The following is a 14255-nucleotide window of genomic DNA, read 5'->3' on the forward strand; positions in this document are numbered from 1 at the left end:
CAAAAAGTATCATATTTTACATTTGTAATAAAAACAAAAAAATTGTTTTTACATTCATAACTTATCACAGAACACAATAAATTACATCATGTCGATTTTACACATCAAAAATAAGATCTCAATACATTTGAACAACATGAAATTTACAATCACGCTAAATTTTACTAAACATCATATTAAATGTATAAAGACACCATAGATTGAATGTATTATTGCTTGTTTATGTAATTATCCGGTTTTCTGATCTTAAATTCCTTAATGATTTTCTGATCATAATCAAACCTGAAAATTATTTTATGTTCTGAATGTATGATCTTTATGATCTTCCTTGGTGCTATATTATTGAGACTTGTTCCATAAATTTAGACAGAATCTTATAATAGAGTAGTCTGTAGTTTCTTTTTGATATTTTAAGTATGTTTGTATAATTTTTTATTAATATAATAATCCTATTACTTTCATTGCTGTATAATTACTTCTGTTGAAGCACATATTCATATGATTTCAGCTGATTATAATTTTTTTTGTGTGTATGTTGCATAGATGTTTGTCATCTGTAGGCCAAGAGGCTGTTACTGATCGAGGCTCAAAAAGTGCTCGTACAGATGGTGTTGGGGGTGTCAATGTCGGTCGGTTAGCTGATGTTGATCCTATCAGTTTGGATACATCAATCAGATTTAGCCATGTTGGTGGATTAGAAGAACATGTACGGTGTTTACAAGAGATGGTTGTCTTTCCAATGTTATATTCTGAAGTTTTTTCAAAATTTCATATTGCTCCACCCAAAGGTGTACTTTTTCATGGCCCACCAGGTATTATTTTTGTTATAATTTTAAATTAATTTGTTTATTTTATAAAATGTAAACCAAGCAAGGAAAGGGGACACAAGTTTATTTAATAGTTTGGTACAAATAATGTTGTACAAATGACTTTTCTTCTGAAAAAAAGAACAATTGCACATAAAACATTTTCTAAACACTAATAAAGGAATTGTTATAATTTGTCAATTCTAAAATGATTTACATCTTGACTGCTAGTTTGTTGTTCGCTGGTGAAGTGGCCATTCTTAATGAAGATTTGAGATTGGTATGTGGTAAACAAGATAGAAACAATTATTAGATCAATGGGAAGAGATGTACGGAGTGTCATGAATTTGCTTGATGGTGGAATTCTACTGCATAGAAAGGGTTTGTCTGCTAAAGACCTACTCAATCAATAACTTAAAGAAATGGTTGCAATGACAGTAGAAATAGTATTTAATTATCAAGTTATGTTTGTAACATAACAGTTGTCAATCAGTTTTTTTAATTTTTTAAAGGATGTGATTTATTACTTTTAAACTTTTGGGCATGTAGAATTAGAGGTAAATGTGTAGGGTAATATTTTTAAATGTAATCATTTAATAATTACATGCCTGCTACTAAATCTTTGATGTGGAGGAAGGAGGGAGATGCTTTTGAGCATTAAAATTAGAGTTAAAAGATAAAAAGGAAGTTCTTTAAATTTATAAGATTGGGTGCTGTTTAGTGTAAAGAAGCAATTTTGATCCTCATGATTTACCTGGAAATAAGGTAGAATGGAAATGCAATATCACTAAGTTGTAAAATTGGTTAGAGTAAAAGCAGAGAAAATAGATGTTGAGTTTTAGTAAGGGATTACAACACTAGGACTGTGAACAATCAAAATTTTCCAGAGGCAGTTAGTGTTTATACAGATGATAGATGTAAAAAAAAGCAGCTTTGAAGATGTAACTTTAAGTAGGATATGTGTAGATTAATGAAATGTGTGGCAATCTTATGATTTTAAATCTTGTAATCTTGTATTTTTAAATGGAAGGAAGAATAGTGATAAAAATAGAGGATATTTATATATAAGTAGTAGGGGATGTTTGCTTATAGATATTGCTAGACATATTGAATTTAATAAAAAGTTTTTACTGTTATTCTACAAAAATTTTCAGACCATAAACCATACTGACTTTTTTGATACAGATGTTAAAAAGGATTCAGACATTCTGCTTCCTGTGTCAAAAACTGCTTTGGCACAGAATTGATGGTAAGTTTTATAGATTTTACAAGGATAGAATGCATCATGTTTGCTTATTTTTGGCTCTGCTTCTAGATGATGAGAATCTGGTAGTAGATTTATTGATTTGGTTTATCTGTAGAGTGACTTCGAATAGACATGCTTCCAATAGTCATGGGGTAATACAAGTGAAACAAAAATGGTTTGTTTCAAACTGTAGAAAATAAACAGAGAGAGAAGGTCTTAATTTATTGAATAGCTACTGATCAATTCAGTACTTATTAATGAAAATTATAAAATTTTATACAGGAAAAAGTTTCTTTTATTGTTAACTAACAGATAAATCTAAAAAGGTGAGGAATAGCAAAAGGTCAAGTTTCTGGTAATTAGTTAAGAATATCAAGTTTAATAAAAAAACTGAAATTAAGTTGGGGGAACAGATTTTTCTAATTTACTATCAGCAAGATGTTGAACAAAACAATTAGTGTTTCTTTTAGTTTTTTGAGGAGATGTTGGACCTCCCAGTCAGCAAGTGAAGTTAAATTTGGTGTTAAAAATAGTTAAGTTCCAGGCTTGGACAGGTTCCCCTTTGAATTCTACAAGTAGATAATCGATGAATTTTTCACAATTGTGTTACATCTATTTAAATTAATTTTAATGCAGGTTGTTTTCTAACGATTGAAAAATGTAGTAATACTTCCTATTTACGAGAAAGTGGCATTGCAATTAAAGATTTTGAAGCAATTCCATTCTTGGACACACACTAAAGTATTTACAGATATTTTATTGTTAATGTTGGAGGATAAGGATACAGGAGTAGTATTTTGGATGAGTTCCAGATGGAATTTCACTTTGGGTAAGCTTTAGGTAATATTAATCTTCATGTAATATTAAATTTAAAAGTGTAAGGGTGGTAAGAATTTTAATTGCTTTATTGATTTCATGGCAAAGTTTGTTTGCCATGAAAAAAGTTTGTTTTTTATGCACTATCTTGTATGAGGTTGTTACATAAATGTTTAATAGCATCACAAGATTATGTTAAAATAATAAATATTCTGTTTTATTTAAAAATGTAACTTAACTGATTTGAATTGTGTAATTACATCAGATTATGTGAGGACAAGGTTGCTATCTCTGTTTTTGTTTGATTTATTCATAAATTACCTACTTGGCTGGGGATTGTGATAGGTAACTTGAGTATTATGTTATGCTGATGCTCTTATTTTGATGATGGCTGACCTGAAAATCTTGCAAATTGTCATTAACAAGTTTTAAATTTTTTGAAGTAATGAAAATTACTGATAAATTTTATGTAAATAGAAACTTAACGTTTATGGTGTTTAGAACTAATATGATACATAACCAAATATGTTATGGTTAGGTGTAAGACAAAGTTGCTATCTCCATTATTGTTTGATCTATTCATAAATTACGTACGTGAAGTGGTTGGGGGATTGCAATAGGTAACCTGAGGAGTATTAGGTTCATAGTTTCGCTAATGCTTTTATTTTGATGATGACTGACCTGAAAATCTTGCAAACTGTGATTAACAAGTTTTAAATGTATTGAAGTAATGAAAATTACTGATAACTTAATGTAAACAGTAATTTAATGTTTAAATAGAAAAGCTATCCTTATCTTGAAGAAGAATCTTCTTCTTCTTCTTTCAAGATATAGGTGAATTGCCTTATGGTCTCAAAGGATATAACCTATTGACAATCAGCAATATGTTCTTGGTCTCCCAATATCTCTCCATCCTGCTGGTTTATATTTCCATATCTTCCTTGGTATTCTTTCTAGAAGTGCCAGCCATCTTTCCTTATTAATTAGTATCGTAGTATTTAATTTAAAAATGCCTAATTCCTTCTGTAGAAGGAATTCCTTCTGGAAGCCTAATTCCTTCTAGAAGGAACAATGAATGGCATGAATGAAGTCCTACGCAAGAATTACCGCATGAAAATAAACAAGAACTAAACGAAAGTAATGAAATATAGTAGAAATAACGAAGGTGGACCACTGAATGTGAAAATAGGAAGAGAAAAGATTATGGAGGTAGAAGAATTTTGTTATTTAGGAAGTAGAATTACTAAAGATGGATGAAGCAGGAGCGATATAAAATGTTGTACAGGTGAAATGAGCCTTCAGCCAGAAATATAATTTGTTTACATCAAAAATTAATTTAAATGTCAAGAAAAGATTTTTAAAGTATATGTTTGGAGCATTGCTTTATATGGAAGTGAAACTTGGACGATCGGCATACTGGAGAAGAAAAGATTAGAAGCTTGTGAAATGTGGTGCTATAGAAGAATGTTAAAAATCAGATGGGTGGATAAAGTGACAAATGAAGAAGAGGTGTTGCGGCAAATCAATGAAGAAAGAAGCATTTGGAAAAATATAGTTAAAAGAAGAGACAGACTTATAGGCCTCATATTAAGGCATCCTGGAATAGTCGCTGTAATGCTGGAGGGACAGGTAGAAGGAAAAAATTTTGCAGGCAAGCAATGTTTAAAATCTGTAAAACAAATTGTTAGGCATGTGGGATATAGGGAGTATACTGAAATGAAATCAGTAGCTCTAGATAGGGAATCTTGGAGAGCTGCATCAAACCAATCAAATGACTGAAGACAAAAAAAATTCCTTCTAAAAGTTTTTATTAAAGATTTTATCTAGTTTTGAACACCTCTTCACTGACCTCAGAAAATGCATTTCCAACATTTAAATATTTTTTAAATGTCTTCTACTGTCTCCAAACCAAATAATGAAACAGGTGTAGCCATGGTTTTGTAAAATTTCAATCGGATCTCTTACCTTGTTTTCTTAGTCAATGTACGTCAGATTGTTCCACAAATTAACAAACTAAACTTCTGATCAATATCTTTATTAGTGTCACATATTATGTCACATCAAAGATAACAGAAATGAGATACATATTTTAATTTCTTATCTAAAACTATCTTTGTACGAACTGGATATTTTCCTCAGAAAGCAATAGTTTTTGTCTTCTATATTGAGAGCTACATTTTACACCCCAAACAAACCTGTTGCAGTTTAAACACAGATTACTGAAGTTTGAACTCATTTACTGAATTATAATTTAATTGCCATCAAACAGGATTGTATTTAAAAATACACAATCAATCTCAATCCCTGGATTTCCCATCAATTTCCAACACATGTCAATATTATCAATATGTATTAAAAAGTATAGGAAATACAGTACAACCTTGTCATGCTCCCTGATTAATATAATTTTTTTCAGACAGCTCTCTTCTCATATCCAACAATATTCTTGTGTTGTAATACATACTCTCAACAACTTCTATGAGATGATTTTGATCCTCTTATTCATAATATTACACAGAAGCTACCTTTTTACCCTATAAAAAGCCTTTTTATAATCATTGAAGACAAGATGTGAAGAAGACAAGATTTCTTTTCTGTCAGTAATTTCAAACACATTATCAACACAGGATTGAATCTTCCGAAAACTTGCCTACAGTAGCAAAACATCAGATATAATGGCAAATAAAAGTCAGATTAAAGAATGTGCTAGTGGTTTTTAATTAGCTCTGAGCTTAAACCATCTAATCTTACTGTGTTTTTGTTTTTTATGGACGTGATAGATTTTTATAAGTCATGAAATGTTATTTCATCTACACTGTTAACAGATTTTTGTAATGTTCTATCCATTGAGTTTTAAAATAAGTTCAAATGAACTGTTTCCTTCACTTCCTGATTGAGATGTTTCATTATTTTATAAGCTACAGCCTGTCGCACATGAACATCATCCCCTATATTACTAATACCCATGACTGATCATCTGCCTGTGAATGATATTCTTAGCAGTATTCTGCTCCAACTTATAGACCTTCAAATCAAAGTTCCTTTAGATTCAGACAGTAAGCCCTCTGCTTATCATCAGTTGCTTGTTTTATTTCTTTGTTCCATATTCTGAAACCTCTCAGGTTTATTTATAAATTTCTTACCTAGCACCTCATTAGCTACTTGTAATAAAAGATGTAATATTTTTTATTCTTCCTTTATCCTATGTATCCTATGAGTGTATACTGGTCAATCTATTCTGAAACATGTGATGAATACTTTCCTGTTGAAGCAAGTAGACCTTGTAGACTTCTTCCTTTTTCCCAGGAGTGATGTTCTGATATTTCCTACATCTTGTCCAAATTTTGGTTTTAAATATTACCATGTAGTGGTCACTGTTTATGTCCAGACTCCTGAACGGATTAGTGTCCCTAATCTGAGAATTACCAATCACATAATCTATCAATGACTTAAGACCTCTTGCTGATTAGGTGTATTTGTTAATGTCTTTTCTGTAAAAGATATTCATCACTTTTAATCGGTAGCTGTGAATTCTCTCAATTTCAAGCCATTTTCATTGACTTTCTCCAAAAGTCCATTATATCATCAATAGGTTGTCCACCTATCATAACATTAAGATCCAGCAATGATCCTTCCTAATGTATTTGTCAAATTCCTTCTGTTACTGATTGTAAAATAATTCAGAATCTGTCTCTACCATTCATTAGAGCATACACACCAATCACGCATAAACTTCCTCTATTGATTTTAAATTGAATCACAATTACTCGCTCATTAACAAAGGTATAAGATTTTATTTTGTTTCTCTACTTCTGATCAACCAACTCAGCGACACCTGAGCAAGCTTTCACATTTTGTGAAACTCCACCGTACAGCATTACATAATCATCAACATCAAATTTTCCTTTAAGTTTCTTTTCTATTTCTGTAATCACTACAATGTTTATTCCCTGATCCTTTAAAATCTGATACGGTTCACTCTCATTTCGGGCCAAATCTCTTACGTTCAAGTAATTAAATTAAGTATTTCCGTTATTCCAAAATCTTCAAATTTTGTCATTCCATTTTTATTCCTGTTTAGCTTTTTCCTTTGAAACATGCGAGTATAAAAATTTTCTTCTAAAAGCGCTAGCAATGCCTTGTTGGATAGCCTAGTGGTGGGACTGCCATCTTGGAACCTTTGGACTTGTCCCAGGTTTCTTTCAGAGACCTACCTCCTAGGCTCTTCCACCCTCTACTTTGGGAATTTCTTCCTCATTCACCATAGAGATCGTTGACCACCTGTCCTTGGAATATTTTTCCTCTACAGGAACCTTAATTCAAAAATGTTTTTTTTGTATTCTTTTTAATCTAGATCAATGATTCCCAAACTGTGCACTGTAGCACCCTGGGGAGCTGTGGCATTTTCACAGGGGTGCCACCAAATATTGTAAAAGCTTCATAATTTATAGAACCAAGACATTTATGATTATTAATTTAATGTTAATAAAGTAAAAACATAATTAAGATACATGATTTATTTATTTTTATCTCTTACGAGTAGTCATACTTTTTTTACTTAGGTTAGAGCGCCATAGAAAAATTTAATTGAAAAAAGGGCGCTGTGACTTGGAAAGGGTGCCACGATTCAGAAAAGTTTGGGAACCACTGATCTAGACGGTCATTTTTTGTAATATTAAATTTTTTGAGCTCTTCTTTCATCTGTTTAACATTGACGTTCATAAGTTTATTGAAAATCTATTTGTTTAGCCTTGATTGGTTCATTTGGACCATGTGTCCATAAAATTTTAGTCATTGTTTTCTTATTGTTACTTCCAGATCTTCAATTTTATCATAATCTCTTTATTTGCTCTCGGTGTATGATCTTCTTGGATCATAAAGTCTTCTTAAAATTCTTTGTATCTTTAGTAGATTTTCTATTAAGTTATATTCGTAGTTTCCATGCCATACAAGATAATGTCTTACAACTGTGCTATAATATCTTAATTTTTTGTATTTATAGAAAGGTTATTTTTATTTATTTAAAAGTATTTTTAGTGTAACAGTTTAGTTCTGATATCTATTTTTTGGTTTTAATTTCTAGTTTATCTGTTCTGTTTGTATTAATTATTTCTTACAATATATTTTAAATGACTTGTGATTGTAATTTTGGCATAATTTTTTGTAGTCTGCTTTTAAAAAGATCTGCAAGCCTGTTTTTTTAGCTACTTCTTTTCAGTCGGTTGATTGCTTCCTGTTCTGATTCTGCAAAGAGTGCTAAGTCATAGGCAGAAGGATAGACATTCAATCTTGACATTCTGACTTTTTTATTTTTGCACTTGAGTCATTATTTTCCCAGAAAGTTTTCATGACTAAAACCAAGTTGAAAAGCATTTGTGAAAGACCATCTCCTCCTTGATTTAGCCCTGTTTTAATTTGGATCAAGAAAAAAAAATCACTTTCATGATTTTTATGTTGTTTAGTTTTGATGGTTAGCTGACTTCATGTAGAAAGTTGATTTAGATAGTGTTGGTTAATGAGTTTTATTAAATCTATGTGTTTTTGGGTCAACTTTATATTTTTTTAATATGTCAAATATGGTTTTGCTATCTACTGAATTTGTATGCCTTTTGAAAATCAATGAATGAAATAAAGATGTTTTTTGGTCGTGTGTTGTAGTATTTTAATATCATTTTTAGACTGAAGATTTGTTCTGTACAAGATCTACTTCTTCTGAATCCACCTTGATATTTGTCAAACTTCGAGTCAATCTGTGGTTCACGTGTGTTAAAATGCAGTTTGGAAAATATTTTATAAGCGACAGATAATAGTGAGGTTCCTCTGTAGTTATTGACATCAGTTTTTGAGTCTTTTTGCATTGGATGATTTAGTGCGACAAGCCAATCATTTGGAATATTTTCTTTTGTTCAAATTTTCTGGAAGAGTTTGATTGTTTCTGTTATGAATTTCTCATTGCAAGCTTCCATAATTCTGTGATTACATCATCCTCACCTGATGCTATGTTGTTTTTAGCAAGCTAATCACATTTTTAATTTTTCCTTGTCTGGGTGGAAAAAGATTTATTCTGTGTTGTGAAGCTTAAGTTCAGTTTTTCTTTGGGTTTTTCACAGTTTAATAATTTTTTAAAATATTCAACCAGGATCTTAGAATTTTTCTTGTTCCAAGGCTAGTATGCCATTTTATCTTTTGAAGTTAAAACTTGGAATTGAGTAACCATTGATTTTATTCTTAAATTCCCTGTAAATTGATCTTGCATCATTTTTCTGTTTTTCTTCCATTTGTTCTGTTGTGTGTTTTCTCCTAATTTTCCCAAATTTTTGGTGTGCTATTTTTCTTAATCTGGACTTTTTCTAAATTTTCCTGATTTTTGTTTGCATTTCATTTTTACCAGGCTAGAAACCTTTCTTAATTGCATTTTCATATTCTTTGTTCCACCAGGTGTGTTCTTTTGTGAAAGTTTAATGGTGTAATTTCTTGGGCAGGTGTAATTCAATTTAGAGTGACATCACCCCAATTTTTTGGTGTGTTTGGTTTATGTTGAAATTCTGTCTTTTCATTTAAAAGGGCTTCATTATTAGATTTGGGAATTTTGATGTGTTGTTTTTTTTTTTAATAATAGATGAATTTATCTTGATTTGGGAGATTAATGATATGAAGTTACATTTATGGCTTTTTTCACTTCGACATTTTGAATCTGAAAATTTTGAGAGATGGGCTACTTGATCAAGTTGAAATTCATCAAGATTGCCAAGTTTTCTTTTTGCTTTGCTTGGCTTTAAAATGTTTTCACATGATTTTTAAGTTTAAGCATTCGCAGAGTTTGACTAGTCTTTCACCAATCTTGTTTGTTCTCTTGTGAGCTTGTTATTTACCATTTATGTTGGAAAGTTGAGCATTGAAATCTTATAGCAAAATGTTTTACATGATTTATTGGGATTTTTAGGATTTCTTCTAATTCGTCCCAGAATTCTTCGACTTTTTCTGAATTGGTTTTATTATCAATATTTATCAGCGCGTTAATAGAGTGGAATAAGACTGTTAATTATTGTGTATTTTTTATTTAATAATTTGATGGTCAGAAGTGATAATCTTGCCTTTAAACCTTTGAATCTAAATTTTTTTGCTGATCATAAAATCTGTTCCAAGATATGACAGGTTTTTCATTGCTCGTTTGCCAACTTTTCCTTCAAAATTTTAAAGCTATCAGATTCAAAAATGTTTTCATTAAGAATCTGGTTTTTTGAAGTGGCAGTATTGAGATATTTAGTCTGTGTAGTTTGGTGGTTAATTGTTTAAGTTTGCTTACTTAGATTAAAGAGTTAATATTATATATTCCAAAAAAAATACTTTCTTTTATTTTTATATTTGGAAAGGTTCCTGCGATGTTCCGATTTACCTTATAACTTCATACTGTCAGGCATCCTGTAATCCGATCACTCGAAATGGATGGTGTGGCTGGATAGCACTTTATCAGAGCTATCCAGCCACACCATCATGGAGGCCACACCTTTAAAACATTATTTTAGAAACTAAAATAAATTGGAAAAGAAGGGTTTTTTAAAAATTTAAAACAAAATTAGCCATTAAAATAGTTTTTTATTTATTTAATTTTTTTTTAGTTCTAAAAGAGATTTCCTTTATAATTTAATGAAATTGTTCTAAATTAGTTTTTGTAGAAAAACATGAAATGAAGAGAAAATAATTTTGTCCTGGCAAAAAAGATGAGTATTTAATAATTGTGGGGTTTTTCATTTAGTTTTGTTATTGTGAAATGTTTGTTAATTCCATTAGGTTTTTGAATTTAAAAATCTTATATATTAAAAATTAAATTTTTAATTTTTCTCATTGTTTTTGACAAAAACATAAATCTATAGTTTTAATTATTCAGAATCTTTATAAGCAAGTATGATTAATAATGAAACATAAAACAAAAATAATTAATATGTTTATGATGGTTTTAGCCATTATAAAAAAAAAAAAATTAGAAAAAACTGTTAATTTTTAATTACAAACTGCCCATTTATTTAAATATGACATCTTTAATATGTTTATTTAATATGACATCTTTTAAACGTAACACCAAGAGATTTAAGCCTTTTTTTACCCATTTCACTGAAGGTAGTTGCAAAAATAATAGAGAGCTGTATGCATAAATTAAAAAACATTGAAATATATTTGGATATACCTATCAAAATTTAATAAAGTGCAGCTTATAAAATAAAATTGGAACTTTTAGTCTTTCTTAATATTGAAAATCTGCGTGTATTTTGTATCCTTAAAAACATGGCAATATTAAGTTCAGCTTTACAGCTGGTGCAGAGAACTGTCACTTAAAGGCATTAAGAGGTATATACTGCATACCTTCATATATTGTTAAATCTTATAGTGAAATACACATGTTCTATCAGTCTTTATTTTTTGGAATAAAATAATTTTTTAAACAATAAAACTATTAAAAAAAATGAAACAAATACTAGGAGAGTAACTAAAAAAAAGAAAGAAATTCAAAAGAAGAGACATTCAAGGGAAAACCTTGGGAGTATAATACAGCAGTACATGTCTGTACTTGCTGTATGTAGAAGCTCAACTAGAAAGAACAGTGCAGTTAAAGGGTACTAAAAGTTTTAAGGTTTATCTTTTTAACATTTACATACTCATAGTGTTATCTGTGTTAGTAAACATTTTATGCTAAGGGAAATAGATACCATTAAAGCTAGATGGAATGATGATGTAATCTCTCTCACTATTGAGATTACATTACTATTGTCTTGGTCAGTAATCATTTACCTTTCTAACAAACTTGTTAAGATATAAAAGTAAAGTAAATTAAAAAATAAGTATAAGACACAAGTAAAGTAGGACTTAAATAAAATGGTGCATATAATTTGATTGCCATAATTGCTTCGAGTGAAATTTGTTGTAAACTATTAAAATCTGTTACATTTTTAACATTAGTGTAGATGAATGTAATTTTTTCAGCCTAAAAATTCAGTCTTGCAAGAATCATATGCTTGACTAGTTTTAATGGAGCTTCACATAATTACTTTCTTGCTACAAATGGGTTTATAAGTAAGCATTCTGATTTCTTCCACATTGTTGGATTATAAATGGTAAATTACTATTACTAATTTACTTAGCAGTCTAATGATAATAGCAAAGCACTCATCAATTTACATTATTGTTCTTCTGTGTTTTGCTATTAATACAGATGAATATGATCTCTATAAAACAAATTTTTCAGGCACTGGTAAGACACTTATAGCACGAGCCCTGGCAAATGAATGCAGTCAAGGGGATAGAAAAGTTTCATTTTTTATGAGGAAGGGTGCTGATTGCCTTAGTAAATGGGTTGGAGAATCCGAAAGACAACTTAGGTTGTTATTTGAACAGGTAAGGATGTTACAATAAAAAAACATTTTTTGTTATTACATATTAATGAGCTTGTAATGTATCTTAATGAAATTTTAATTATTCAGTTACTGTATGTTATTTGTTTTAAGCTGTATTGGAAGAAAGTTTTTTTTTTAATGCAAATTGTGTGTTTGTTAACATTTATAGGTTTTTTTAATGAAAACTTGTTAAGTCAGAAATTATTATAGACATTGTATATCAAATTTTGAATGCTGAAATTGTAAGCTACTGGAATTTTGTAGCTTGTATTCTCTAATTTAAAATTGTAAAAATTTTGGTTTTTGAGTTACGTGTAGCCTGATCAGTAAAATGTGTTAGAATTTATGTGAAGCTCTTTGTTTTTTTAATAAATAAAGTAGTTATTAAAAATTATGATTATGGTACAAAGTATGTAAAATCTGTATTAAATGTTTACATATTATCCTTTGTAGTAGAACTATCCTAGATTCTCATAATAAGAAAGATCAGTTGTATACTAGATAAATAGGCTACTCGAGCTGTTAAAAACATATTAATAATATTATATATGTATAAAATATTTATCTCCTAAGGTTAACATAGGATATTTTTATATATCTATTATAGTTAGTGTTGTGTTTATATATTCTACTTTTACACAATTCAGGAGTTTTTTTTGCAAATGCCTTACATCAAATAAATAAATATTTTATTTAATAATACATTATATAGGAACTCCAAGAATGAAGCCTTATGTTTTCATAGAATCTGGATTTTTAAAAAAAAATTATATTTCAGTAATTTGAATATTTATCTTATTAAATGTAAATTATTCAGCTCATTTAAAATATGGAGTTTTCACTTAAAATACATTATTTTGGGGTTTAGGCTAATTATTTGTAATTTTTTTCTTATACATTGTCTTATAACATCACATTTATAATCAGTGATCTCAGAAATCCCTTTAAAAAAATATTTTTACAAAATTGCTTAAATAATTAATTACTTTGAAATTTGGTAGACACATTAAAAAAATTTCTGCCTTTTCAGAATTTGAAAGTGAGTATCTTTTCAAGTAATAAAGTTTAAACATGTTTCATAGAATTTGCATTGCCAAAAATTTTGGAAAATGTATTTTTATCATTATTATTTTAAAATGGTACTTTTATCTAATCACACTTAAGATACTTATCATATATTAAGTGGTAAAGATATGGTTACTTGGTAAGATTTATTACTGTTTTTCATTGGTGTATTATAGTAACTTGTAAAATAGAGGTAATTAATTTACTTTAGTGAATGTGTAAGCTGTCTTTAAGTATTTTTATTTCATTGTTTACAGGCTCATCAGTCAAGGCCATCAATTATCTTTTTTGATGAAATAGATGGTCTTGCCCCAGTAAGATCAGCTAAACAAGATCAAATACATGCTAGTATTGTTTCAACTATGCTTGCCCTTATGGATGGGCTAGACGATAGAGGAGATATTGTTGTAATTGGTGCAACTAATCGGGTAATTATATTTAATGAAAATATTTTTTAATGTAGCTAGATACAAAAATGACATTGAGTATATAATTTGAAGTACTTTTCAATAAACAGTGGAGTTTTTGTTTCTGTTTAGAATGTATTTTTAGGAATTCAGAATGAAAATGCTGGCATGAATGAAAATGTAGTTAATTAAAAATAATTAGTATATAGAATCCTGAAAACACAAAATCAAAATTGGCATGATTAACTTCATATAGTATTTTTGGCAATATAATTAGCTAAACAGTTACATTAAGGTTATGTGGCCTTTTATGCTGGTTAGTGTATAATTTAAAAAAAAAATGATCACTTGATTAATTTAATAATAATGTTTTTGTGTGGGATTCTGTGCTGAATAGTGTATTACTTTTTCCAAACTGTAATTAATACATAAAATTGTGTGTATGGACAAAAGAAAGAATTTAACATATTATTTTTTTATAATCTACACTTATTTACTAATATATTGTATTATATTCTTGATTTAC

The 14255-nt window shown here is 29.2% G+C and overlaps 1 protein-coding gene across 5 annotated transcripts in view; it reads left to right on the forward strand.

Moving 5' to 3' along the window:
* LOC142321352 (ATPase family AAA domain-containing protein 2B-like) overlaps positions 1-14255 on the forward strand; it is a 189627-nt gene that overhangs the window by 58357 nt on the left and 117015 nt on the right. For all 5 annotated transcript variants that reach the window (XR_012755606.1, XM_075359372.1, XM_075359383.1 and 2 more), the window contains exons 10-12: positions 544-812; positions 12110-12258; positions 13580-13750. Coding sequence is in view for 4 of the 5 variants with exons in the window: in XM_075359372.1 (XP_075215487.1) it covers positions 544-812; positions 12110-12258; positions 13580-13750 (589 nt within the window). In the remaining variant the exon portion in view is untranslated. The remainder of the gene's footprint in view (positions 1-543; positions 813-12109; positions 12259-13579; positions 13751-14255) is intronic.

This window comes from Lycorma delicatula, chromosome 1 (genome assembly GCF_047948215.1).
Source record: "Lycorma delicatula isolate Av1 chromosome 1, ASM4794821v1, whole genome shotgun sequence".
Classification (NCBI taxonomy): domain Eukaryota; kingdom Metazoa; phylum Arthropoda; class Insecta; order Hemiptera; family Fulgoridae; genus Lycorma; species Lycorma delicatula.